Here is a 25026-nt window from a genome sequence, read left to right as displayed (position 1 = left end):
CCTAACCATCCCCTTGTGGTATGGAAACTTGTGGTATAATTTCAGAGAGATCCATACATCATTCCACAAGTTATTGTCTGGAAACTAGAAAAATGCTAATTTAGACCCCTTTTTGGGCCCTAATTCCTAAACTGTTAGGACCATAACCCCCAAAATCAATCCCAACCATCCTTTTGTGGTTATAAACCTTGTGTTTAAATTTCATAGATTTCTATTAAATTAAACTAAAGTTATTGTCCGGAAACCAACTGTCTTCATACGACGCTGATGACGACGACGACGTGATACCAATATACAACCGCAAAATTTTTTGCGGTTGTATAAAAATTAGAATTTTTAATTTGTCAAGCATTATTTGCATACACATTTCCTTAAATTGCAATAATTTATCTTGCCTTTATGTCCATAGTTCAACAATCGCAATTATAAATGCAGGCATACATTTCTAAAATTACAGTAATCGTAAATTCGGCCATTAAATGCTCAATTAAATTTTACTGGTCTTTGCAATAACTGTAAAATGAACTATGCACTGACTAAAACGAAAGTTCAGCAATTGTATGCATTTCCAAAGCAAGTTTGCCCAAATGAGAGCCACTTGTAGAAACAACTGATAATGTTAAAATATCTAAGCTCACATATATATCATAAACTGTTAACACAGAGGTAAGTCTCGCCTTTTTGTTGTTTTGATAATGCAAATGTCGAAATTAAAGTAGAAATACTTTAACATGTAATTTATGCAAATATTCAATGAACCATGACTGAAGGTACAGGGCTAAACAATCTCCATGGAAATGAGATGTACCAATGCTAATACAACTGCATACAAAATACCATTGACTTATCATTTGTCATTCCCTTTCCCTTATTCAAACCTAAACACAATAAACTGCTTCGCTGAGCGCAGCTGGATACGCCCGCAGAGGTCTAACCCTGAACAGTTGGGGCAAAAATGGACACAATATTCAAGCTTGATACAGGTCTGAATTTGGATTGTAACTAAATATTTGACATACATCTATTATAGGTTTCTGAATAAATGTAGTCAAAGAACTTGAAGTTGGTTATATGAATTGAATTTATATTCAATTAAAGATTTCTTGCTGTTGTGCAATACACTGTGCTGTTGCGCAATACTTAGTAAATCTGTTGTCAGACTATAAACAAATAAAATTTATAAAATTCTAAAGGGAGCTTACATCAATAGATATAAACAGTTCACCAAAGTTTCATACGAATTGCTGAAAGCATTTTTGAGTTTTTGTCTGAAAACTGGAAAATCCCCCCTTTTTTAATGAATAAACCCCATAATTCGGAAATGTAAAATCTAAAATTTATAAATTTCTAAAGGGAGCTTACATCCATAGATATCAACAATTCATCAAAGTTTCATGAGAACTGCTGAAAGCATTTTTGAGTTATGGTCCGAAAACTGGAAAATCCCCCTTTTTTTTATGAATAAAACCCCATAACTCGGAAACGTAAAATCTAAAATTTATAAAAATCCAAAGGGAGCTCATGTCAATAGATATAAACAATTAACCAAAATTTCTTGCAAGTTGGTGAAAGCATTCTTGAGTTATTGTCCGAAAACTGGAAAATCCCCATTTTTTTAATGAATAAAACCCCACAACTCGGAAACCTAAAATCTAAAATTTATAAAAAACGAAAGGGAGCTCACGTCAATAGATATAAACAATTCACCAAAGTTTTAAGCAAATTGGTTAAAGCGTTTTTGAGTTAATGTTCGACATGTTGACGACGGATGGACGGACAGACGGACGGACAGACGGACGTACAACGGTATACCATAATACATCCCGTAAACGGGCGTATAAAAATTAACTTGTAAACTATGCAAATGTTTCAAAGTCAATGAACCATGATGAGGGGGGTGGGGCTATATAATATCCATGAAAATGAGACTTCCAAATGCCAATACATTTGCATACCAAATATCATTGACCTACCACTAGTGGTTCTCCATAAACTGACCAAATCACAAACTAATACATGTAAACTAAGCAATAGTTTCAAGGTCAATAGACCATGACTGAGAGGTAAGGACCAAATATTCTCCATGAAATGAGATGTATTAATGATTATACAACTGCATACCAATTGTCATTGAACTACCACTATTGGTTCCTCCTTAACATGTTTAACTGACCTAATCACAAACTAATACATGTAAACTAAGCAAAAGTTTCAAAGTCAATAGACCATGACTGAGGGGCAGGCCAAATAATCTACATGGAAATGAGATATGTCAATGCTTATACAACTGCATACCAAATATTGACCTACCACTAGTGGTTCCCCATAAACTGACCCAATCACAAACTAATACATGTTAACTAAGCAAAAGTTTCTAAGTCAATAGACATGACCGAGGAGGCGGGGCCAAACAATCTCCATGGAATTGAGATGTGCCAATACCAATACAACTGCATACCAAATATCATTGACCTACCACTAGTGGTCACCATAAACTAGACCTAATCACAAACTATTACATTGTTGACCCCGCCTCCGCCAGAAACAACATACCTATGTCTAGCTTTTTGACTCTGTCAAGGCGAAACAATAAAACCAAGTTAGCAAGCAAACACTCAGTGTGCTGTTTGAGCTGCCTCCACCATGAATGGTTTTATTCATGTAAACAGTTTCTTAACTATTTAACAATAAATAAGAAATCAAAATTAAATTTCTAGTTTTGTATTTAAGATGATGATGATAATGGGTTGGATGTAGTCAAATGGCAAATATTACATGCATAAACAGATGAGAACATTTAAATGTGATATGAATATTAATATGAATCCTGCTTTGTTCAAGACTGACAAGCTGAGCCTGGTTTTTAATGTTTTTGTTCACAAGGTAACAGTCTGCATAAAGACGTGGCCATCCTGGACATATTCAATGATACTATTCTGACTACTAGCTGACCAGTCTCTTACTCCTAAATGCCACATCCTTTATAGAGAAGCAGCAAACACAAATTTTCATACTTTCCATACTAGTGATTGGATTGTACTTACACACCTGTGCACTCGAGGTGGGACACTATCACACAATTACCAAGTTCTTATTTTTAATAGGATGCAATGAATGCTGTGATGTAGTCAATATTTGGTATAAATGGAATGATTGGGACCAGTATACATAATCTGTGTAGTAGTAAAATAGGCATAGCTTTTCCATGTCATCTTCCTTTAGGCTTTGCAACACTCTCTTTCAATATATTCTTTGTTTTTCAACAGGTGCTTATACTTTGCACAATGTTTCTCACTTGACTGAGAAAAATTCTATATCTTTATATCCTCTCTTTTTGCAAAGACTTTAACAATTAATGAACTTTAAATAACATGTCAACAATCTCTGCAACATCTCCCTCACGACAAAATATATTTGTCCTCAATTTTAGTCAACAAGATTTTAGTTTTATATCATATGGCGACAGGTCCACTTGCTAATAAAAGGTTCTTCCTTGTAAAGTGAACACATAAAACTGATGTCTGTTTTGTTGGGAAGGATCCTAGTAACAAATTAGCATTATCATTCCTGTAAATAGATAGGGCAAAACAGTTAATAAATATACTGACTGGTTAGACGTTTTCAACAATTAATATATATAGGTTTAAGTCTACAATTAGTTTAATTCAGATTATTCAAATTAAAAGGAAACTTGATACAGTATAATTAAGAGTGGATTAATTCAGATTGTTAAGACTAAGGTGAAACTTGACAAAATATATTTCTGAGTGGTTTGATTCAGATAATTCAATTTAAAACCAAATAAAAATCTATTTCTTGCTTTTTTGCCAATCTGATCTAAAATAAAACTTAAATAATTTCAATCCAAGTTGAAAAAGTAAAAAAAAATAATTTTTAAACAGACTAAAATATCATAACAGACTGTGCAAATTTTTTTTTCTACATTTGAAAATAAGCTTACATATCATGCCTCATATCAGATTTGTGATATATAATTATGAAATAAATTGATGTGTAACTCCTGTTGTGATACCAAGGGGACATTCAAAAACTAATAAGTTGAGATAAACTGACATCGCCATGCATTGCATGGCAAATAAATGAAGAAACAAAACAAAATATTGAATCCTATGATTATTATTCATTTCAAATATATCCGCCACAAATCGCAATTCCCAAATATTTTGATTGTAATAACTAAATAAAATCATGCATATTACAATGTATCCACTTTTAACATTTAAAATGCTTTAATCTTTATAACTCTGATCACATAAATGGATAGTGGTTCCTGATACTAATAAAATAAGGAGTAGTGGTAAGATTGCCTTTGAGATAACTATCCACCAGAGATGAAAGGACAAGGACAATGAAGGATGAAAACAACTAAAGGATGCTGTATGGCCTTCAACAATGAGCAAAATCCATTCTATATATCAAGCTATAAAAGTTCCCTGCATGACAAAATGTGAAATAATTCAAAGAGATTTACTTACACCTGTAATGAACTTGGTATTGTGGCATCAGAATCTGTATCATATTCCTGTAATACTCTATTGACATCCCAGATCTTCACACAACTGTCTAGACCTCCTGATGATAAAACACTTCCTTCCCGACTGAATGTAAGAGAATAGACAGCCTGTGTGTGGCCTTTTAACTGTGCTAACATATTACCACTTGCAATATCCCACAATAAAATTGTCTTATCAACACCTGAAATATAGAAATTATCATATCATAATTTTATCTTTTCTAAACTTGAAAATTATCTTACAGTATGTTTGCCTTACCTTTAACTGTTTCCAATGAAGTTGATGCTATTCAAATATCTATTTGGGTAAGGATAGACGACTTTCAAATTTGTGCATGTTCCTACAGCCATAGCAAGAACCAATTGTTAAATAACGTTATTTACGCTGATTGACCTTCGGTCAACCAGTGCAACTTATTCATAAAAAACAAGATTGGTCTATGTTCCTCAAAAGTATCGACAAACAGTAAGAAGATGTCTGACATTACAACTCATTATTACCAAGCTGCTGATCAAATATGAAGTCATTTTACAAATTAAAGGATGAACAGACAAACAAGGTGGGTGCAATATAGTCCCCATTCCTTCAGTGGGTGTATAATATGAGCTGCATTGGATAGAAATCCACCTTATGCAAGTGCATGTATACATGTACATGAATAAGACTTTGATTGATTTTTGAACATTTAAATACAAAATAAAAAAAGATGAATGTTGGTCTGTTTTGTAGGGGTTCTTATAATAACTCTATTTTCAAACAGTTACAGACTTTCTGTTGAGATTTTTTCAACCCGAAATAGGTTTACAGATGTATTGATATTCATTTGCATAAGGTCGATTTCTATCCGACCATCTCACATATAAAATTTTTTCTTAAAATGAATCTTGTTTTGCAAATTATTTTAATTAAAATATGTTTATAACATCACTACTCTGATATCACACTTTAAAACTGTATTTTTACATTGGGAGTCAGTTAATTATATAATCATGTGTTTACGGATACTTATAAATGAGTGCAGACGTTTTAAACAAGAGTGCACATGCTGAAATGCCTAATCTGCTTTACTAACAACTGATTGAATTTTACAATGAAATATTAAGGTTTTACTACAGGCAGAACATAAACTTAAGATTACCAATAATCTATGAAAATAAGGTCAAAGTCAGAAGAACCATGCCAAACAGCTATTTAAAACTTACATCATTCCACACACCAAATATATTTGACCTCATGTCTAAAGTATCTGCGAAACAGACCTAATCGGGAAAATTTAACTTTGACCAATGATCTATGAAAAGGAGGTTCAGGTCAGATAAAATCTACCAAAAGGATACACCCATTATTTCAGTCTAACTAAATATCAGTGGTTCCCTTTTAAGTGACCAAATCACAATGTGTACATATAAACTAGAAAAAAATTCGATGTCAACTGGGAAAGAAATAAAATTTATTTCTAAATGGCCAAGCAGGCTTACACTTTTCTCAATTCACTTGCCCTTCCCGATTTTTACTGGTCCTCCAAAACTGAAAAATTACCTCCTCCAACCTAGATCTGTAGTTATGTGCTTTAATTATTATATATAACAACATCCCATATCAAAATGTTTTAGTCAAAAGAAAAGTAATGTAATATTTTAATAGGTTTTGACCATAGGTACTTGAAAATATTTTTGTTTTCTTTTAATTTCAATTAATTTTGTGTTTTCTGTGTTATACTCACATAAATATTAGGGATGTTAACAAGTACTCGAGTATTTGAGTATCGCTCGGTAGTATCAAGTATCAAATACCAAAACGATACTCAACTAATCAGTTTCCTGTTAGAATATTGCTGTTTTCTTTATATAAAATTGATCTTCTTGAGATCCTCTTTCGGAAAATTAAATAGGCATCACTGATTAATCATACTAGTAAGTAAAATACATTTTGTTTTCGAATGCTTGTGCTAAATTGTCATTAAAAATGCCTACGAAAATACGTGGGCTATACCTAGGCTAACACTTTAAACTAAACATGTCTTAGCCATTCCTTCACATCTGTACCGTCAGAGCAAATATTTTCTTCTGCAAGACTGTAATTTACAAAGTTGCAAAACCGACTGTCCCCAATAATAGTTGACAAGATAATGTTTCCAAATAAGATAAAATTTGTTGCATCCGCTGTTGACCCTCAGTGAATAGTTAAACTTCTAATCAATACGCCTTTGTAAACATTAAATGTGTTTTCTTAACGATTACCAAATACTATTATTTGATATGGTTTTTCCTTGTTATAATGTTATAATAGGTGTTCATTAAATTATGTTGATTAGGTTATTGTTTTTATTTAATTAGTACTTGTAGGTAATGAGCTATTAATTATGGTGTGTAATTCCTTGTCCCAGATACTTATGTAGGTGGTTTTTCGTCCGCTGAACAACAAACCATATAATATAAAGTACATATTTTTGTGTTTCCATGTTGTAGATATATTCCCTAACGAGTGCTTGAGTATCGTTCAATAAAACCAACGAATACTCAATTAGTAATTGTTCATTGAGTTGACATCCCTAGCAAATATACTAAAGTAACAGCAACTGTTTACTATTTACTATAAATTGCTAGTTTACTATCCACAGTGGTCACTGGTAATATATATAGAGAGTGCTTTCTGTATATATATTTAGAGTCCTTGTATTTTCTGCCTTATTTCCATAAAAATTTCATGGTAAATATAATAAAAAGAATAAACTAATCCTAAACTTCAAGTTTTAATAAATTTTTCACATGTGAACTAACAACACTGTTAATAAACTCATGTACATTCATGAATTAATGTGTTGTTCATTCACTTGTTAAATATTTTTCTATACTGTAAATTCAGAAATTATTGCGATGTTTTTATTATTGTGAAAAATGTGACAGGGTTATAATTGCAATAATTTAAACTTGAATTTTGAAATTTTTTTATATGAATTAAACAGGATTTTTCTCAATATCGCAAAAATTAAAATAGCATTTTAGTCTAAAATGACAAAATTGCAATAATTTCTGAATTTACAGTATTTGAATTCTAGATTAGTTATCCTATGGATAATGTTATAAGGATGTTATCCCTATAAACATCTATCACATGTATAGTTATGTTATAAGAAGATTATTACAGTAAACATCTATCACTTACCACCTGTAGCTATAAATCTACCATCAGGAGAAAAGCACATCTTGTGTATTGGCCCCTACAATAAACAATAAATAAACTTCAGTGATGAAAGTCTGGAAAAATGGATTGATTGATTTTTTTTGGTGTTTAACACAACTTTCAGCACTATTTGCTTTATTGGTGGAGGAAGCCAAAGTGCCTGGAGAGAACCAAGGACCTTTGGCAGGAAACTGGCAATCCTAGTGAATTGTGGTTGGAATTAAAGCACAGGCAATGTCAGGGGGTTCAAACTCACATCCTCAGTGTTGACTAGCTTGTGATACAGTAGATGAACTACTTTGACCAATCAGTCACATAGGCCAAAGAAACACTAGCTTCATATTTTCTTGGCAGTTGGCTAAACAGTTGATGCATTGAAGGATCTAAGTGTCTATTTTAATAAACTTGTACTGTTGGGTCAATGCCTAACTGATGTTCACACTTTTAAAATATGGTAAAACTCAGATACCTCTATGTCAGATAAAGGAATGTACACCTTACAATCATTCAATATATATATAATAAATGCAACACTGACTAAAAGGAAACAATTATCAATAAACCTTGAAAATGAGGTCAAGGCCAGCAGTGTTATGATGTCATTATATGTTATACCTTATGTCCTGTGAAAGTTCTGACACAGTTTCCAGATTGATTGTCCCACATTCTAACCACACGATCACTGGAACCTGTTACAATGTAGTTGCTGTTTGGGTGAAATTCTACACACTACAAGAAGAAAATTTAAATAAAAAATCAAATGGTTAAGAATTATATCTAAACAAGAAATCAACTAGAAGGTCTTTTTCATATCTTGGTTTTTTATGGGTACATCATAACATCTTAGAACTTAAAAAAGTTTTGAAAGACAAAGATTTACAAAAAAATATTCATTACATTTCTCTCTAGAAATTGAAGTTTTAGAACTTTCTTCTACTATGCCTAAACAACATGTCAATTAAACTAGTCTCTAAGGCTGTTCCAGAAATAAATTAAGGGGGAGGATCAAAAGGCTTTTTTATTTTACCATGCCATGCAAAAAAATATTGATTGTTTTCTATAATGTTCAGTCTATCTTTCACTGCCCATGAAATTTTAATAGAAGTGCCTTCTGAACCCCCATACAACTAATTCTGCAACAACCCTAACAATGCACAATATAACAATATCCAAAATAGGTCTCTTTCCAATACAAATACGCCTAAAATTTAATTTAAAGAATAAAATCACATAAAAAATTCATGAAACAATGTTTTACTTTTATATAAACCTCAACCTTTGCTCTCATGTTATACTCACGTCAACATCTGATAGATGACCAGCATATATCCTCAATGGTTGATAATGATCTGTTGACCACAATCTGGCTGTTCTATCATGTCCACAGGATACAAAATAATGACCATGAGGGCTGAAAATATAACCAGTAAAAAATCAAAATGAGATCCAAAAATAATTACATCAACTGTTGTTTCATCTATATGTGATTTCAATAACTTATAATGCATATGTTGAAATTGAAATGGATAAACTTCAAAATGTAAACCACAAAAATATAAATGGAGAATGTGTCCCTATGGACACAGATGATGCCCCCGTTTGCATACAACATTATAAAGGGACATAACTCAAGAACAATAAAAGTGATGTACCCAAATGTGTACTTGATCTTAGTTTTGTGGTAATAAGTATTGTGTATAAGTTTCATGTTTGGTTGGGGCAAACTTAAGTTACAGAACGGAAACTAAAAATTTTATGAAAACACAAAACAAGTTTTAAAATATTCATTTTGTAACGTCAGGCTAATGTAACAACTGAATAAAACTAGTGGCTCTCATGTCCTGTAAAGCTCACTCAACAGTCATGTCTCATGTGTTAAGGAATCTTATGATTTTGAAGTATTGTGGGTTATAGCTTAATATGTGGTATGGGTTTTGCTCATTGTTGAAGGACATACAGTGACCTATAGTTAACTTCTACGTCATTTGGTTCTGGTGGAGAGTTGTCTCATTGGCAATCATACCATTATCTTCTTACTTTATAATTATTATATGTTCTGTTGGCCACTATTTAGAATGAATTTCATAGGTACAGCTGAACCACAAAGTTAAATGTTCAACAAAATATACCGATAGTTTTCTTAACTGAATCAAAACAAAGGTAACAAACTGACATATAATGTCTCCCTTTTTAATTCACAGGTTTCTTTGGGACTTGACATTTCAGTAACTAATGTTAAGTGGTCTATTTTCCAGGTCTTTATATTTAGTGATTTCTAGTGCAAAACCTGAGCGCAAGGTATTATTTTCAGATTTTCCTTGCATGTTATTTTAATCTTCTTTAAGAAAAATTCATGCTAAAGGAAATTTTTGCAACATATCTTAATAATGAAATAAGGGGAAAGAACTCTCACAGAAATATCTTACCTGAATTTAGCATCCCAGACTGGGTACTGGTGACCTTTGTAGCACACTAAATTACTCCATGTAAGTAGACTCCATAATCGTACTGAAATAAATTGAGTACTGTTAATTAATTATCATTCCTACAGCACACATTTTGTGGATTTTTTCTATAGGATGAACCACGAATTTCAGGGTTTTAACAAAGTATAAGTTTCCTATAGACTTTTATATATACAAAAATAAAAATAATTATCAATGCACAAAGATTGTTATCTATGAAAACTAATGAATCCACAATTTATATATGGATTTATGCAATCTTCACATGGGAGGTTCTTAGGCAGGTAAGATGAATAGAAGAATACAAATGTAGTATGTTTAACAACCACTGACAAGGTACCTGGCTTGGTACAGGAACATAAATATGTGATAGGGAAAACTAAAGGGTTTTTAAGATCTCAACTCTTCCCTCTTTTCGTAATCTCAATCAGGCCTAGAAAAAACTTTTGTGTTTCCCCTAACCATACCTTAACTAAAGGTTTTTTTTATCATTTTTGAACAGGCAATATTCAGATGGTTTCCTCTGTTTAAACCAGTCAAAAACTTTTTGGAAAATAAAATTAAGTGCCAACCTGCCTTCCCTAATTTTTTTCAGCATTTAAGTGGAAAAACACATTTTTTTTTCTAGACTGATATGGACACACAAAGTATACACAGAAGAACATACAATAAAAATCATTACAGAAAAGTACTTAACTATAAAATAAATGTATAATAGATTAACAAAAACATTACATATCTAACTATTTTACATATCAAAGAATACTTGCATATATTGAAAGAAAGATCAAAGTACTTAACATGCTGAAAAGATTATTTGATATTCTACATTCTGATATATCAGTTGCTGTTATCCAGAGAGTTTCATACAGTAACATCATAAACAGCACAGGAAGAAATGATCTCCTGCAATGCCCAGAAGAAACTGTATATAAAATGGATATATCCACAAACAGTATATCCACAAACAGTATAAAATGGATATATCCACAAACAGTATATAAAATGGATATATCCACAAACAGTATATAAAATGGATATATCCACAAACTGTATATAAAATGGATATATCCACAAACAGTATATCCACAAACAGTATATAAAATGGATATATCCACAAACAGTATAAAATGGATATATCCACAAACAGTATATAAAATGGATATATCCACAAACTGTATATAAAATGGATATATCCACAAACAGTATATAAAATGGATATATCCACAAACAGTATATCCACAAACAGTATAAAATGGATATATCCACAAACAGTATAAAATGGATATATCCACAAACAGTATATAAAATGGATATATCCACAAACTGTATATAAAATGGATATATCCACAAACAGTATATCCACAAACAGTATATAAAATGGATATATCCACAAACAGTATATCCACAAACTGTATATAAAATGGATATATCCACAAACAGTATAAAATGGATATATCCACAAACAGTATATAAAATGGATATATCCACAAACAGTATATCCACAAACAGTATATAAAATTGTTGTCGCCCCTGTAATGGATGCGCCCATGATATTTTTATAAGAGTTAGTTTTTGAGGCATTTATACTGTTGAGAGGGGTAGAGGCACTATGTATGTGTTAGATTACATTGTGTGCAGTTAAGGCAGTGCGTGTTAAAACAATATAGTACAAAAAACGACATAATTTACGATTTTCAATGATATTCCCAATCGCTACGATGTCAATGTTACATGTACACAATCATGACTATTGAAAGTGTTTTTGTTTTTCACGCTTGACTTTCGTGACGACTTGATATGAATTATATATAGTATACATAACTAGCCATATCTACGACTAAACTCCTGTGTCATACATAGATGAACAATATATAGCTTCAAATACATGTAGCAGCAACTGTTTACATGTACATGTAGTTTCAAGTGTGTGCAACTATTTTGTTTCACAAAATATAAAAGTAAGCAGACTAATATAGCAACTTTTCCTAGAATTTACAAATATTTTTAAAAGAATATACAAAATTACATGTAAGTATGGCATCAGCAGAATTTAAAGAGCTCAAAAGCCTCATAATGGGAGTTGATAAAAAAGTAAGTGACTTTTCACAGCAACTTGAAAAAGTTGAACATAACTTAACAGGTATGATCAATGAAGTGAAAACTGACGTCAATATATTGAAAACAAAATATGATGAATCTCAATTAGAAATAACTAGTTTAAGACAAGACTTCACAGAGTTGGAACAGGGTGTTGCAGGTATGGATTTGCAAATACAAGCAATTGAAGGTGAAAAATTACAAAAACAAAAATATGAGCTTCAAACTCAGATGAATGAAATGAAAGATCAGGTAACATTGCTTGAAAAGCACGAAAGGAAACATAATATTATGATTTATGGGGTTGATGACAGTAATGCAGATGAGAACATCTATTCAGTTACTCGTCAGTTGTTTAGTCAAAATCTAAAAATTGAACAGAGAAAAGCAAATGCCATTCCGATTGCTAATGCTCATCGTGTACCAACAAGGGGTAGTGGACCCAAACCAATTATCGTTCGATTTATACACTATGGAGACAAACAACTCATTATGTCCAGTGCTCACAATCTGAAAGGTAGTCAAATTCGGATTCTAGATGATCTACCGGTATCCATGAAAGAGGAAAGATTCCTTCTGTCTCACGTAGCCTACAAAATACGCAAAAAAGAAAAATTGCAAACACGTATTCGAGATGTTGGGGCACATATGACACTTGAAATCCGTAAAAATAGAGGGGACCCATGGAGCGCAAGAGAATGATGAGCGATACATATACATAACAATATACATGTATATATATATACAAAATTGTACTTATACAACAATTAGCCATATTTATATATATAGGTTGTTGTGACCTATTTGTAAGAAACTACAGAACTTTATATGCAGATGTAGATATCTATTTTATACATATAAGATAATTCTTTAATAACCAACTATAGACTTACCCTAATAAAAAAAAAATTAAAGTAAGTTAGCTAAATGTATACTAAACAGAATTGATCAATTTTCTTTTTTCTCTATTGTTTAAATACATGTACATGTATAACCTTTTTCTTTATCATATTTTCACAGATACCATTAAGTTGATACCAAATTGTAAGTATAGAACGGGGAATTTTATTCCAGGTTTATTTTCTATTTATGCAAATATTTTATTTTTGTTTTTTTGTTTTATTTTTGTAGGTTTCTTTTTTGCTTTTTATTGCTTTAATTTTGCTTGCTCTCTATGCTTTTTTGCCTGATTGTCTGCGATATATTGGCATATACATATAAATGTAAATGCTAATTCTGCTTTATATATATATATTTAGTTTCCAATCTGCTGTGTTGAAATTTTTGCCTTTATAATTTATTTATATGTTTATTTTCTGCTGCTTATATACTTATTTATAATTTTGCTCTTGCTAGTTATTTAGTATTATTCTGAACTGCTGTGCTTAATGCTATTGCTATATGTTTTACTTTAACTCATCAGATACAGACTGACACAAATGAGTTGAAGTTAGAATATGTAAAGTATAGACCACTTTTAAAGTGATGTTTATTCCAAATTTCAGAATGAGATGCTTGTTTGAAATTATCTTTTCTTGTTGTGTTTATGGTACATGTACATTAAAATGAAGTGACCATACTATAATAAGTTTTGCACAATCTCTGCTGAAACTAACTCATTAATATGATATGCATACACACACTCATGATGTGTAGTCTGTGTTCGATTGGTAGATAGTTTTGTTAGTTTTTATGATATATTGATCATGCATTAATTTGATTTACATTGTGATGCAAAAGTATTGCTTTTTATCAAGAGTGATACTTCATTTGAAGTCGGTCAGTGTTCTTAATTTTTTGAAATTGTATGTCTCTCAAGTACGCATTGTTCTTTTAAAGGAGAAATATTAACGTTTAGATAAATCTTATATATTTACAGCTACATCTCATAAAGAATATTGATCTTTGATCGTATCAGAGATATAATGAGTATAAAACATCTCTGCCTTCTTAAATAGACAAAGGATCATATAAATTTGTAAATTTGACATGGGAGTTTTTAATACATATATACAAAGGACAAACATACAAATTCCAATATCTACATGTAGTAAATTGAACAACTCTGACAGTCTTGAAATATTGTACATAAAAGGCTTATTTATATTATATATAGTTCATTTAACTTAAATTGTTTTTCAAAAAGAATGAACGTGTTAGACAGACAACATCTTATTATAAAAATATTGACAAATCTGACTGGATCAGATTTGAAGGCAAAACAATGGACATTTGTATACTTGTGCTTCTTGTGTGATCTTTTCTTTTTTGCCATAACCACATAGAATGGAAAAAATGTCTTTGTGTGTTGGAAAGAATGTCAGTAAGGAAATTAAATGTATTATGAAATTATAGGAATGAAATAATCTTTCAAAATATGTACATAACATGAACTATACAGATATTCACTGTTGGGTTTGCTCAAATTAAATTTCCATCTGAATCCAATGTATTTATTAAAATTTCTTCTGAGTTATCTCCCTTAGACCATTTGGAGTGAATATCCTACACAACAACAGTGAATGTCTCAGAGTGCAGATTTAATATTTGATTTTAATGTTGGACTTTGTCTTGCTATTGTATTTTATGTTTACATATATATGCATTTATTGTAAATTACAAATATGTCTTAAGGTGGCACAGATCTTGAAAAATTATACAGTTTTAAAGGAAAAGAATTCTAATAGTCCCTTGATTTCACAAATATCATGGTATATTCATGTATACTCACTCATCATTAGAGTTATAAATATTGATAAAGCTAAACACATGCATGAAGGGTGATATTCTTAAAATATTTTCTTATAATTGTCAAGGTCTTTATACAAAGGAGAAACGGAGAGATGTTTTGAATTATTTAAAGTCAAAGAATTTTAATATCTACTGTCTTCAGGACACACATTTTACAGAACAAGACGAATTAAACATTAAAAATCAGTGGAAGGGAGAATGCCTTTTCAATTCATTTACATCCAATCAGAGAGGCGTGGCCATCTTTTTTAATGAAAACTTTGATCTTCAAATTCACAAAGTTAAAAAAGATGAGGGTGGAAACCTTCTCGGATTGGATATTACAATTGAAGAACAAAGAATTACCTTAGTTAATATTTATGGGCCAAATGTAGACACTCCTTGCTTTTATCAAAAGGTGGCAGACATCATTGAAGAATTTGATAACCAATCTTGTATTCTTTGTGGTGATTTTAACCTAATTCAAAGTTTTAATCTTGACACTCATAATTATGTTAATATCAACAACCCAAAGTCTAGAGAAAAAGTATTACAGCTAATGGAAGACTTTAATCTAGTTGATCCATTTAGAGAATTATACCCCAATGTGAAAAGATTTACTTGGAGGAAAAAAAAACCCTTTAAACAATCTCGTTTAGACTTTTTTCTGATTTCTGATAATATTTTTCACTTTGTTAGTGATGTTAAAATTGATAATAGTTATAGGTCTGATCATTCACCAGTGATCTTTTCTTTCAAGATTAATGAATTTATAAAAGGCAGAGGCCTTTGGAAGTTTAATAATTCCCTTCTTCATGATACTGACTATGTTAAAGAGATAAAAAAACTCATAAGTACAGTAAAAGAACAATATGCCATCAAGATATATAGAGATGAAAATTTACAAAATATTGACAACTATGAAATTGAATTTACTGTCATGACTGTTGATGACCAGTTATTTTTCGAAACTTTAATCACAGAAATACGCGGTAAAACTATTTCATACGCCTCTTATAAAAAAAAGGAGGGTATAAAAATTGAAAATGAGATTATTTTAAAATTAAAACAATTAGAAGAAAATGCACTAACAGAAGAAAATCTTGAAGAGATTGATCAGAAAAAAGCAGAACTTAAAATGTATAGACAAAAGAAGGTTCAGGGACAGTATGTTAGGTCAAGAAGTCAGTGGATTGAAGAAGGAGAAAAACCTAGAGACTAGGAATTATATTAATAAGACTATTCAAAAACTTACTTTAGAAAATGGTGTTATAGTGGAAGAACAAAAAGAAATCTTAAATCAGACAAGGGTGTTTTATGAGAAACTTTATAAAAAACAAGATTGTTTGAAAAGGGTTGACTTAACACGGGACAATTGTTATAATGATATACCGAAGCTTAGTGAGGATGAAATGCAGTTATTGGAGGGAAAGATTAGTTTTTCTGAATTAACTGCAGCATTAAAGAGAATGAAAAATAACAAGAGTCCGGGATCTGATGGTTACACGGCAGAATTTTAAAAAATTTTTTTGGATTGATATTGGTAAATTTGTCCTTAGATCTATAAATTTTGGATATGGGAAGGGCCAAATGTCTGTCACCCAGAGGCAGGGAGTGATTACATGTATTCCAAAAGATGGTAAACCAAAACAATTTCTTAAAAATTGGAGACCTATTACTCTTCTAAATTCTACATATAAATTAGCATCAAGCTGTATAGCAGAGAGAATAAAATCTGTTTTGTCAAAATTAATAAGTTCTGATCAAACTGGTTTTGTTCCAGGTAGATATATAGACGAAAATTGTCGATTAATATATGATATTCTACATTTTACTGAAGAAAATAATATCCCAGGAATTCTCTTGCTGATTGATTTTGAGAAGGCATTCGATTCCATTTCTTGGTCCTTTCTTTATGATACATTAAGATATTTTAATTTTGGTGAATCAGTTATATCCTGGGTTAAAACCTTCTATAACAATATAACAGCTGCAGTGACACAAAACTGTTTTCTGTCAGAATTCTTCACTGTAGAGAGAGGCTGTAGACAGGGAGATCCTTTATCCCCTTATATTTTCTTGCTATGTGCAGAAATATTAGGCATTTTGGTAAGAAATAGTAAGGAGATAAAGGGTATTACTATAGATGATACAGAATTTGTACTTTCTCAATATGCAGATGATACATCATTGATATTAGATGGCTCGCCAGAATCGCTCGATGCATCTCTTTGTGTTCTCCAATTGTATGCTGAAATCTCGGGACTTAAGATTAATATAGAAAAAACAAGTGTTATTTGGATAGGTAGCAAAAAACATAGCCAAGATCAAATTTGTGTAAAGTGGGGATTGAAATGGGGCTCCAGTACATTTAAGCTCCTTGGAATTACTTTTTCAGTTGACCTAGATAGAATGATTAATTTAAATTATAGGCCAGTTTTAGATAATATAGACAACACTTTGAAAAAATGGTCAAAACAGTATCTCACCCCCTTTGGAAAGATTACCATTTTAAAAACTTTGGTCATATCTAAATTAAATCATCTGTTTCTATCTATCCCTAGTCCAGATGAGAATATGTTATGTAATTTAACAAATAAAATGTATGCTTTTATCTGGGATAATAAACCTGATAAGGTCAAGCGAGATCTTTTATGTCAAGATTATTATATGGGTGGTTTAAAAATGCTAAATTTAAAAGCATTTATACAGGGACTGAAACTAACATGGGTAAGACGGCTGTATAATTCGAATTCAAAGTGGGTGAGATTAGTCTCTATTATGGAGCAAATAAATTTTAGTGAACTAAGTTATATTGGGCCTATTAAAAGGTCATCAAATAAATTTTGGCAAGAGGTTTTTGATGCTTGGAAAACCCTTAATCAAATTAGAAAACCAAGATGTATTGATGAAATTCTATCTTATTCTTTATGGGAGGTAGAAAACATTAAAATTGGTGGTTCAAGAGTCTACTATAAAAACTGGGCAAACGCTGGAATTTGGACAGTGCATGATTTGCTAGATTATCAGGGCAAAGTTATGTCATTTCAAAATTTCCAACAATTATATCAATTTAGGCCAAATATTTTACATTATTATGGAATAGCACACTCGCTTAATGAGTGGTTAAACACGATCAATATTGAAGTAAAGGAGAAAAAAATTCAAGCAATACTACCTTTTAACATAAGTATCTTCTTTGAATCAAAAAAAGGTTCAAAGGACATGTACAAAATATTGAATGAGAAATATATTACTTTTGCTGCAAAGGAAAAATGGGAGAACCATCTTAATATGACTGGTATTAACTGGAAAAAAATACACACTTCGTGTACAAAATATACTAGAAGCACTAAGCTTTGCTGGTTCCAATATAGAATTATACATAGAATTTTAGGAACTAATTCACTACTTTACAAGATGAAAATAAATAGTAGCAACATATGTACATTTTGCAAAGAAGGACAAGAGACCATAGAACATGTATTTTGGAGCTGTCCGATGGTCGCCAGTCTCTGGCATGCACTAAACATCTGGATTTTTGAAATGATAAATATTGAACTGCCTTTGAATATAATGATTATTCTATTTGGTATCTACGAAAATGTTAAATTGAATTTTGTTAAAAATAAGATTATTTTGCTTTCAAAATACTATATTTACCGAACAAAATTACAAGAAGTTTTGCCAAATTTAAATGCTTTAAAAAACTATTTAAAGGAACACTTGAACTTAGAAAAATACATTTCATTTAAAAACCTCTCTGTAGATGAATATAACAAATACTGGAGTCCCTGGACCCCTATTATAGAATAAATAATAAATGTCGAATTTTGATTGAAACACCACTAATAGATATTGCAAGAACAAATAATATTCCAATGTTATAAGAAAATTATTTATTTTCAACCTATTGTTGCACCATCATATATTCAATTGTTGTTTAATTATTTAATACTTCCTTTGTGTGAAAATGTCATTCTGTATACCTTTGTTCATACATGTTGTGCTAGTATATTTGTTACAATAAAGAAAATTCATTATAAAAAAAAACAAAACAGTATATAAAATGGATATATCCACAAACAGTATAAAATGGATATATCCACAAACAGTATATAAAATGGATATATCCACAAACTGTATATAAAATGGATATATCCACAAACAGTATATAAAATGGATATATCCACAAACTGTATATAAAATGGATATAACCACAAACAGTATATCCACAAACAGTATATAAAATGGATATATCCACAAACAGTATATCCACAAACTGTATATAAAATGGATATATCCACAAACAGTATAAAATGGATATATCCACAAACAGTATATAAAATGGATATATCCACAAACTGTATATAAAATGGATATATCCGCAAACAGTATATCCACAAACAGTATATAAAATGGATATATCCACAAACAGTATAAAATGAATATATCCACAAACAGTATATAAAATGGATATATCCACAAACAGTATATAAAATGGATATATCCACGAACAGTATATAAATGTCTGCAGTAAAGGTTAGAAAAATTGCTAACAAAGACTTCTATAGCACTTTTTGCAGAACAAAATTATAAAAAAAAAATTTTTTTATCAATATTTACCAAATTCTGTAAACTTACCACTTCCATCCTCTGAAGATGAAATAAGAAATTTTTTGTCATGACTAATATCTGTAGCATAAACTGGGCCACTGTGACCTACTAATGACTTCACCTCTGAACTTGATCTATCATCCATCATTCTTTCTAGCACATCATCTAAAAAGAAAAGATATTTTTTTACATTTTCATCCTTTATCAATTTGTGGTTTCAGATTGTAATGTAGTCAAGATAATAATTTCAAAGCATACACCAAAACGATGCGAGTCTCAAACAATTGAAATTCAACCAATATGACTTGAAGCTATTTACATTTTGGTGTACGAGCAATGGAATTACCCAAAGTTGTTTAGATTTTGAAACATCACCTTCAACAAGGACAGAATGTTTGCATTCCTTTTAAACCTTATCAGACATTTAGAGTCAACACCTGTGAACTGGCAATAGTTAAATTTTAGCTTTAGCTGATCACATTATCACTAAAAAGTACTTGATGTATTAAAGTACAAAATTTAAAACATGGATTTGTTAATAAAATAGCATGTATTTTTCTTCACCAAATTTGTATTTCAACAATGTTGCTTTTTTGAATTTTGAGGCAAAATATTTGCAATTCCAAAACTTAATACCAATGTTGACGAAATAAGACCATAAGAATAGCCAAACCCTGGCAAGCAATCATGGTCAAGCATGAGGTGGATTCAAATGATCACTTTGCATAAACTTCGCACTTTATGTCAGAAAACAGCCTATAACTAGATTATTTAAGTATTAGAATCTTTACAGGAGTTCTTTATATTCTACACGTCTCATTTTTAATACTATAAGTTAAAATTTTATCACAATCTTATATTTTGTAAATATACTATATATGACAATGACATTGAATATTATTACAATTTTCAAAGGGCCATCCCTGAGGGCTATTCCATTAAAATGTATGTGGGAGGGTAGGAAGGGAAGTTTAATTATTGAATGTGGGTCATGGGTCTTTTTTAAGTATGCAAAATTATCTAAAAAATGGTTCTTGGTTGTAGGGATATTTTGAAAGTCTCTTCCTACCCTCCCACATACATTTTAATGGAATAGCCCTGAGTACAATTTATGTTTTAAATGAACAGCCCTAATTGAATACCTGAATCTTTGTCAATAATTTCCAAGTCATCCCCAGATTTCATTCCTCGAAGTTTACTAGGTGTCAGAGTAAACACTCGAATGGTAGAATCAGCAAATCCAGCAGACATCAGGCTGGAATCTTCACAAACATTCACTGTGGTTACTCTAAAAATATATGCAATTTAATCTGATAAATGTAACCTTTTCATTTAGATATACTTTAAATTGGTTATTTTCTAAGTTTTGCAGTTACAAATTCACTAAATATTTTTTTACCATTTTTCTTTTTTGGACTCTCATCTTCCTTTAAGATCAAATTTACATGAGGAATTATTCTTGCTTTTTTAAAATCTTTTTTACAACTATAGGTCATTGTACAATCTTCCAAGCATTTAATTAATGCCAGAAAATAACTTTGAAAAACAGTGAAGAACAGCGCAAAAACAATATTTTATTTACTTCAATTTATATAGCAAAACATTTACATTTATTTATTTCATAAAGAACTTAATTTGCACTGCAGACAACTTCATCCGTAGGTTTAATTGTACTAATCCTTCAGCATTTATAGATGAGATATATTAAAATAAGCTATAACATACCCTTGGTGAGCATTTGTAATGGAATAAAAACAAACTGTAGGCATCTGATCTGCTCCTATTCTCACTCGCTTAATAGCTTCACGAAAAGAATTTATTTTCTCCAACTTATCTTGGTCTTTCCTGTAAATAAAGAAAGATAACTCTAGCTTTATTACAACACTATATTCTAGAATATGAAAAATAACAGGTATTTTTTCCTTGCAAATCCTATAAATGAATAATTGTGTACTTTGTTAAATATACTCTATACTTGTTGTACAAAAGTTTGTTTTTTTTTCATATAGGGTTAATGCAGAATAAATTTTATTTCTATATTATGTTCTTCAATTTATAGATCATACGTACATATACTGAAGTTTAGCATTGTTTTCATGATTTTTGTATTAAAAATGTTTTATATGTGTATACACCTAATCGCTATTTATTCCATTCCAGTTAAGTTCTAAAATTACTTTTTCATCCAGTTGAAGCTATCTGGGACCCTGTTTAAACAATGTATCATGCATGATACTTTTTAATGAGACCTGTTTAAATCATCGTAAATACTTCAAACAAAATATTTTTTTGACTATAATTTGAGTTTCGAAAAAGTGGATCATAATCTATCAAAGTTTCCTATTGATCGCTTTCTAAATTTTTTCCTCCCTCAGCTCGTTACTGATGACCTTTGTTTTGCTTAACTGTTGACCCAAACAGGAAGTTGTCTAAATGACTGTTTTTTTCTGGATTGGACTAAATAGCAATAAGGTGTATTGAACTGACTGATACAATTATCTATAATTATTTCTGACTTGATTAACTTGTTGTTTTGTAATTTATTATAAAAAACAATCAACATGACTGAAATAGTTTTCCGTAGCTTTCTATATCCAGAAAACAGGTGATGAGTGTCAATGTGAAAACCCATCACACAGTAAAGCATGATAACAAAAACTGGATAGCAAATTTCAGGAAGGTCTGAATTGCAGTTTCTTAGAAAAGTGATTACACACAACTTTTTTTTAAAAATTCATTCTTGGAAAGGAACTTTTGTCATGTCTTATTTAATAGAAAATAACTTACAGCTCTGGTAATGGTATCCTATTGCTTTGTGGGGCATGTGGATCATTTTTGGATTTCCTCATTAAAAGTGGATCTTTCTTGGCTTTTTTTTTCTTAAATTCAAATAAAGAATTGAAATATGTATAGCTGATGTCATTAATTTGAGAGCTAAAGTACATGCGGCTTAACATTGCATGTTAAATAAGAATATTCAAAAAGAGATTTTTTTTTTCAATTGTAATCCACCAATGATTGTTTGGGAGACTAAAATGCCATACTCGGTCAGTGCCATTTTTCACACATGTACAGATAGACATGCACTTTCTTATCCAACCTTTCAGAATATCATCTTCCCAAAAAAAAATTCAATAACAAAAAGCTCTAGTATATAAAAGTAATGACTACATGTGACGTTTTATTTTAAACTGCTATGATAATGAAAGATCAGTACATAATTAATTTTAAGCAAGGTACAGGAAACCAATCTCAAAATCATTTTTTTGAGGAAAAAATATAATATTAAAACAAGCTGAACTTCATAATTTGGAGAAAAAAATCCCTATTTTCATACAAAACCATCTCTGGAAATTCAGTTCATTGCAAACATTTTTAAAGAACTCCATAGTTTTAAAACCTTTATACCTTTATACCTTTATCTTCGGGTCCTTAAAGTAAGCCAAAGGCTTCTACTGACCCCTCATCTTGGATTGTCGTAATGCAATTTCTCCTCTCATAATAAACGCATAATAATATATTTATATATATTATACTTATAAAAATAGAACTTATTTATTCTGTTGTCCTCTGCTCCTCAAATCAGCACAAAAGGTTAAGCTTAATATAAAATAAGATGTGGTATGATTGCCAATGAGACCACTCTCCACCAGAGACCAAATGACGTAGAAGTTGTTAAAAATAGCAACATGCCCAATACCACTGCACAGAGATTTTTTGTTTACACATAATAATTTAGTACCTCACTTTGAGGCCCATTAAGAATATTAATCCAGTTATTTGTACTGATTCCTACCTTAGGTTTATCCTCGCCTTCAGGTGCCTCATCATCATCATCCACAGGTATATTGATATCAGGCTCCTTCAGTAAACCATAGAATACTTTGGCTTTATTTGCTGGAATTTAAAGTATCCTTATCAAAACATGGTAAAGGTTTTTTAACTTTAATGTTTATATAGTAAAGATTATTCATTCTGTACAGAGGGAGTTACAATATTTATCCGCTCAAGATGGCTAAATTTCCAAATATTTTGAATTGTGATGAAAACAGACTATCTGGAGTGGAGGAATATTCTTAATAATAAACAAACATTTGAAAATGTTTCTTCAAATGTTTTCCATGTGTCAAAATCTTCTGCTCCAAAAGCATATGTCTGTTCCCAGTAATAATTCCTAGCAATTGTTTAAAAAAAGGTTTTGTTAACTACCTGGAACCAGAAAAATGAAAATCTATATAATGTATAAATTTACTATGGGATATGAATTTTGCTCATTGTTGAAGGTTGTACAAGACCTGTAGTTGTTAACTTATATGGCATTTGGCCACTGTATTATTGTTTTCTCATTGGCAATCATACCACATCTTCTTAGATTTTTAGACACAAATTTTTCAAAGATTAAAAGTCCCATAACTTTTTTGGAGCGAAAATCTTCCTTAAGTATACAGATCCCAGGTACACTCTTTTTGTACCAGACAGGCTAAAAAAATCCAAAATCCAATTTAAGCACTGGACTTAATTGATAACTAGATAGCATAAATTTACCTCAGATCAATAGCCCAGTGCTTTAACTTGACCAAATGCTTTCATCAGGTTATTTTTGTGTCTGATATTGTTCATGGTTTTTGCCTTTGAAGGGGCATTCAAATATCCCATGTGCTTATAATTCCTGTTAAATGGCCTGGAACATTGTATTTCTTTTTAATGAACAGTGAAATGATCACTTATGGTACATTTTGCAGTAAAATGTCGACCACAAAAATAAGACATGCACGAAAATTTCCAATATTCATTGTTTATCCATACCATCTCTCTCTGCCTCTCCTAGCAATCCACCACCAGTTGCTGTTATCTGTTGTTTATTTCTGGGAACTCCATCAAAAACTGTAAATAAAAAAATAGACATGTCATGTAAGGGCTTATACATGTAAACACATATGATAGCACTTTTTAACAATAATTATGAACTTATTTAACTTAATAAGAGTGTTAAATATTAACTGTTTTATTGATTGTTACTTCTCTAACTTCCAGTAGTAATTTATAACTATTGAAGAATGTATCTTAATATGGAGATGGTCTTTTGTCTCTGGGTTGCTGACTCATTGGGATTTTTTACATACATTTTTTTTTCTTCATAGATCTTAAATAACAAAATATTTAACACTCATATTTAAGAAAGTATCAAAATTATTTCCCAATGAATAAATGAGTATTTTTCCTCTTCACTAAACCTCTTTCCGAAAAAATAAAAAAACAACAACATGTGCCTATATTATACCATGCCCCACTTGTTTATCCTATGTTTCAAGTTGATTTGTTCCAATAAAAAAACAACATGTGTCTATATTATACCATGCCACACTTGTTTATCCAGTGTTTCAAGTTGATTTGAT

The 25026-nt window shown here is 30.7% G+C and overlaps 1 protein-coding gene across 2 annotated transcripts in view; it reads right to left on the bottom strand.

Moving 5' to 3' along the window:
* Nucleotides 1-2705: 2705 nt before the first annotated feature.
* LOC127717674 (transcription initiation factor TFIID subunit 5-like) overlaps nt 2706-25026 on the bottom strand; it is a 40837-nt gene continuing 18516 nt past the window's right edge. For both annotated transcript variants that reach the window (XM_052223418.1, XM_052223419.1), the window contains 12 exons: nt 24437-24514; nt 23427-23527; nt 22418-22509; nt 21356-21475; nt 20773-20918; nt 19658-19795; nt 10145-10226; nt 9018-9129; nt 8334-8447; nt 7701-7755; nt 4497-4716; nt 2706-3567 (listed from right to left, as the gene is read on the bottom strand). In XM_052223418.1, coding sequence (XP_052079378.1) covers nt 3453-3567; nt 4497-4716; nt 7701-7755; nt 8334-8447; nt 9018-9129; nt 10145-10226; nt 19658-19795; nt 20773-20918; nt 21356-21475; nt 22418-22509; nt 23427-23527; nt 24437-24514 — 1373 coding nt within the window. In that variant the 3' untranslated portion in view covers nt 2706-3452. The remainder of the gene's footprint in view (nt 3568-4496; nt 4717-7700; nt 7756-8333; nt 8448-9017; nt 9130-10144; nt 10227-19657; nt 19796-20772; nt 20919-21355; nt 21476-22417; nt 22510-23426; nt 23528-24436; nt 24515-25026) is intronic.

This window comes from Mytilus californianus, unplaced genomic scaffold, assembly GCF_021869535.1.
Source record: "Mytilus californianus isolate M0D057914Y unplaced genomic scaffold, xbMytCali1.0.p SCAF_10, whole genome shotgun sequence".
Lineage (NCBI taxonomy): Eukaryota > Metazoa > Mollusca > Bivalvia > Mytilida > Mytilidae > Mytilus > Mytilus californianus.
This window is presented reverse-complemented; position numbering and strand designations above follow the sequence as displayed.